Source organism: Chenopodium album, chromosome 4 (genome assembly GCF_948465745.1).
Source record: "Chenopodium album chromosome 4, dcCheAlbu1.1, whole genome shotgun sequence".
Lineage (NCBI taxonomy): Eukaryota > Viridiplantae > Streptophyta > Magnoliopsida > Caryophyllales > Amaranthaceae > Chenopodium > Chenopodium album.
Genome location: NC_137837.1, coordinates 79,370,629 through 79,373,900, shown reverse-complemented (window position 1 = coordinate 79,373,900; position 3,272 = coordinate 79,370,629). Strand labels below are relative to the sequence as shown.

Below are 3,272 nucleotides of genomic sequence, written 5' to 3'. Positions count from 1 at the left end.
GGTTTAACAAATGAATTTTTATTGTTTGTTTAGCTTTTGAGGTTTGGAGCTTTTAAAGTTATACTTCGTATTAATTGATCAATGTGAAATGTGATAATGCTTTTTTATATTTTTATTTTCTTTATTTACATATAATGATATTCTTAATTTTTTCTCCTTCAATATTCTAAGCTGGGAGGTTAGGAGCCTAGTACTTAATTATACTTTGTATAAACTACTATCAATATAATACGTTATATTTGGGCCAATTGCTATGGGATATTAATGCCAACTTCTGGGCCTGCTGGCCCAACATGGTGTAGGCTATTGATCCATACTATTCCACCAAATAAATTGAAGAAGTAGCTTGCTTTGTTACCTTGTTAGCTAGTAACAACTAACAGGTTGACTAACAACTAACAGGTTGACTAACAACTAACAAGGTAGCAAGTAGCAACTAGCAAGATGCACCTAGGATGCCATAGAAGCACCGCGACACAAATGTACAACCATATAGTTACCGAGCCAACACAACCAAATTGAATTTAGTTTCTAGAGTACAAAACATGTCATTTATGGGAGAGAAGTGCTAGCTGAGGTGTGCATTGCTCGGGCATACTTGAGGTACCTAAAGGCCGAGACATCAGGCAGCCAGACTTATATGTGTCGTATTGACAGAATAATAAAGGTGGTCTGGATACTAGATAGGTGTAGGATTAACTAGATAAAGATCCCTCTGCAATAATATTTTGAAATGTACATGTATTACTAGAATTCAGTAATCAGTAATACACATCAAAGTTGGAAATTGAAACATTATTGTATATAGGAAATAATGTTGGAAATAGAAACATCAAAGTTGGAAATTGGAACATTATTGTATATGCAATTTAAGCTAAGATTATACTCCATAAGCTCTAGATATGTCTGTCCAACATAATAGCTATGAAATCAGACAGCAAAATTAAGCACTGATGAACTTCTTCTCGATCAAGGATTCGACAGCTTCCTTAAGGCTGACTTCCAGGGGAATGTAGTTGATGCCTAAGCTTTCCACCTTTTCCTTAGAAACTTTGTAAGCTGGATTGAAAGGCTTGTCATTCGAAGGCCTAGAAGTGTGCATAAATAGAATTTATCAAAGGCGAAATAACAATAGATACTAGATAGGAATTAAGATACAGTGTAAGCCCTTAATAATGCAGAAAAGAAGGAACAAACTTACTTGTTAGGGACTTTAAGATGAGGGTAAAGCTCTCTTATGATCTTCACAAGTTCCGAAACATGATGAACACTTTCATTCAAAAGATACCTCCCATTTGCTGCAGGAGTTTCGAATGCTAGAATGTGTGCTTCAGCTACATCTTTGACATTAACCCATCCATATGTTCCATTATCATAGGTTTCTGACCCTGCAATAAACTCGAATAAAGGACAAATTTGATCAGTAAAAATAAGCCTAAAATCTCTTTAACTCAATAGAAAAACAGGAAAAATCATGTTATACTTCAGTTTTACTAGAAGACAGGACAAATTTGATCAGTAAAAATAAGCCTAAAATCTCTTCAACTCGATAGAAAAACAGGAAAAATCATGTTATACATCAGTTTTACTAGAATACAGGACAAATTTGATCAGTAAAAATAAGCCTAAAATCTCTTCAACTCGGTAGAAAAACAGGAAAAACCATGTTATAAATCAGTTTACTCGAATAACAAAAGTTGTCGAAGTTTAAATGGTGCATTGTTACATACTTAAGCCCTTAATCTCTTCAACTCAATAGAGAAACAGGAAAAATTTTGTTATGCATCAGTTTTACTCGAATAAAAGACAGATTTGATCATTGATAATATATGTCTAAAAACAGAATATTCATACCATTAACCAAGTTTAGAATGGCAGCAACACTAGCATTGATTGTTGGCTGCAGTGCAGGACCTATAACAATTCCTGGGTTTATCGAAACCATATCGATGTCATGTTCTTTGACAAACTTCCAAGCAGCTTCTTCGGCGAGTGTCTTTGACAGCAGGTACCACTTCTGCATACATATATCAGTCAGATTTTAGTTAGTCTTTTTGCTATCTTCAATATAATATCAAATCAAGAACATAAGATGATTTTTATATGGCAAGAAAGTGCACAAACCATTGGTAATATCTCACAGATTTCAGGTACAGAAAACCATGTATCATCCACTACAGTTTCAGCTGTCAGAGGTCTACCAGTACACAGAACAGAAGCCATAGAAGATGTAAAAATTACGCGTTTGATGCTTGGAACTTTAGCACAAGATGCAAGCACATTGATTGTTCCTTTTACTGCTGGATCAATCATTTCAGCCTAAAAACACGACGAATTTATAATAACTAACTTGTATGAAATAAACACTTAAAGATAGCTGGGATAGTAGTTAACCTGAGGATTGGAGACGTCGAGTTTAACAGGACACGCAGTATGAAAAACACCGTGACATCCATGAATAGCAGAATCAAAGGAACCTTCCTTCATAAGATTGGCTTCGAACAAGTGGAGTCTTTCCTTCGCGCCATCCAGAGCCAGCAAGTGATCTACTTCCTTCGGATCACCTATATAAAGTTGTTTAAGTTACACTATTAACGTGACAATTAATTAATTGACTTCAAATTCACATAACAATAGGCAATTGAGAAATAATTATTTAAGAAAAGTAGTGTAAAGTACATTATCAACGTGACAATTATTTGCAGACGTGCATAACAAAAGAGAAATCGAAAGAAAGATACGTACTTAGACTAAGAACGGTGCCATTGACAACGTAACCACGATCAAGCAAGAGCTTAACAATCCAAGAAGCAATAAATCCAGAAGCACCTGTTACACAAATTTTCTTTGTTTCTTCGGAATTCGCCATTATATCTTCTTATCTACTGTTTTTCTTTAAACTATGTTCTTTAATTTGTTTAACTAAAATAAAACCCTAATACAACTTTTTACGTGTTAGGGGAACATATATATATATATATATAGTTCCTATGTTTGGATAAGTTTGTCATAAATCATAATAATCATAGTTCTTATGAAAGATTTATTAATTTTCCTCCAAGAAAGCTATATAGGATACGGACTGGAATTTATTGATAAATTCTCTTATCTTTTTGAACAAGTCTGCTAGTGTTTTTCTTCTTTTTGGGGCTTGCCCCTCGTTTCCCTCCCCACACACACACACACAAAAAAAAAAAAAAAAAAAAAAAAAAAAATAAAAAAATAAATAAATAAATAAATTTTGAACAAGTCATGTTTTCAATTTATATGAA

At 33.7% G+C, this 3,272-nt stretch overlaps 1 protein-coding gene across 1 annotated transcript; it reads right to left on the bottom strand.

Annotated features, from left to right (window-relative positions):
• Positions 1–695: 695 nt before the first annotated feature.
• LOC145627465 (phenylacetaldehyde reductase-like) lies at positions 696–3,018 on the bottom strand. The gene is made up of 6 exons (XM_081679852.1): positions 2,746–3,018; positions 2,395–2,564; positions 2,125–2,319; positions 1,855–2,017; positions 1,202–1,388; positions 696–1,088 (listed from the first exon to the last, which is right to left on the bottom strand). Exons 1-6 carry the CDS (start codon positions 2,867–2,869, stop codon positions 944–946), a joined length of 984 nt encoding a protein of 327 aa, XP_081535978.1. The 5' UTR covers positions 2,870–3,018; the 3' UTR covers positions 696–943.
• Between the last annotated feature and the right edge of the window lie 254 nt (positions 3,019–3,272).

What these genes read in the sequence shown, in the direction of transcription:
- LOC145627465 (XM_081679852.1), bottom strand. Translation starts at nt 2,869, where the DNA reads ATGGCGAATTCCGAAGAAACAAAGAAAATTTGTGTAACAGGTGCTTCT. An exon ending in TGGCACCGTTCTTAGTCTAA is followed by an intron (nt 2,565 to 2,745) that starts GTACGTATCTTT and finishes AACTTTATATAG; the next exon opens with GTGATCCGAAGGAAGTAGAT. An exon ending in TCTGTGAGATATTACCAATG is followed by an intron (nt 2,018 to 2,124) that starts GTTTGTGCACTT and finishes ATATGTATGCAG; the next exon opens with AAGTGGTACCTGCTGTCAAA.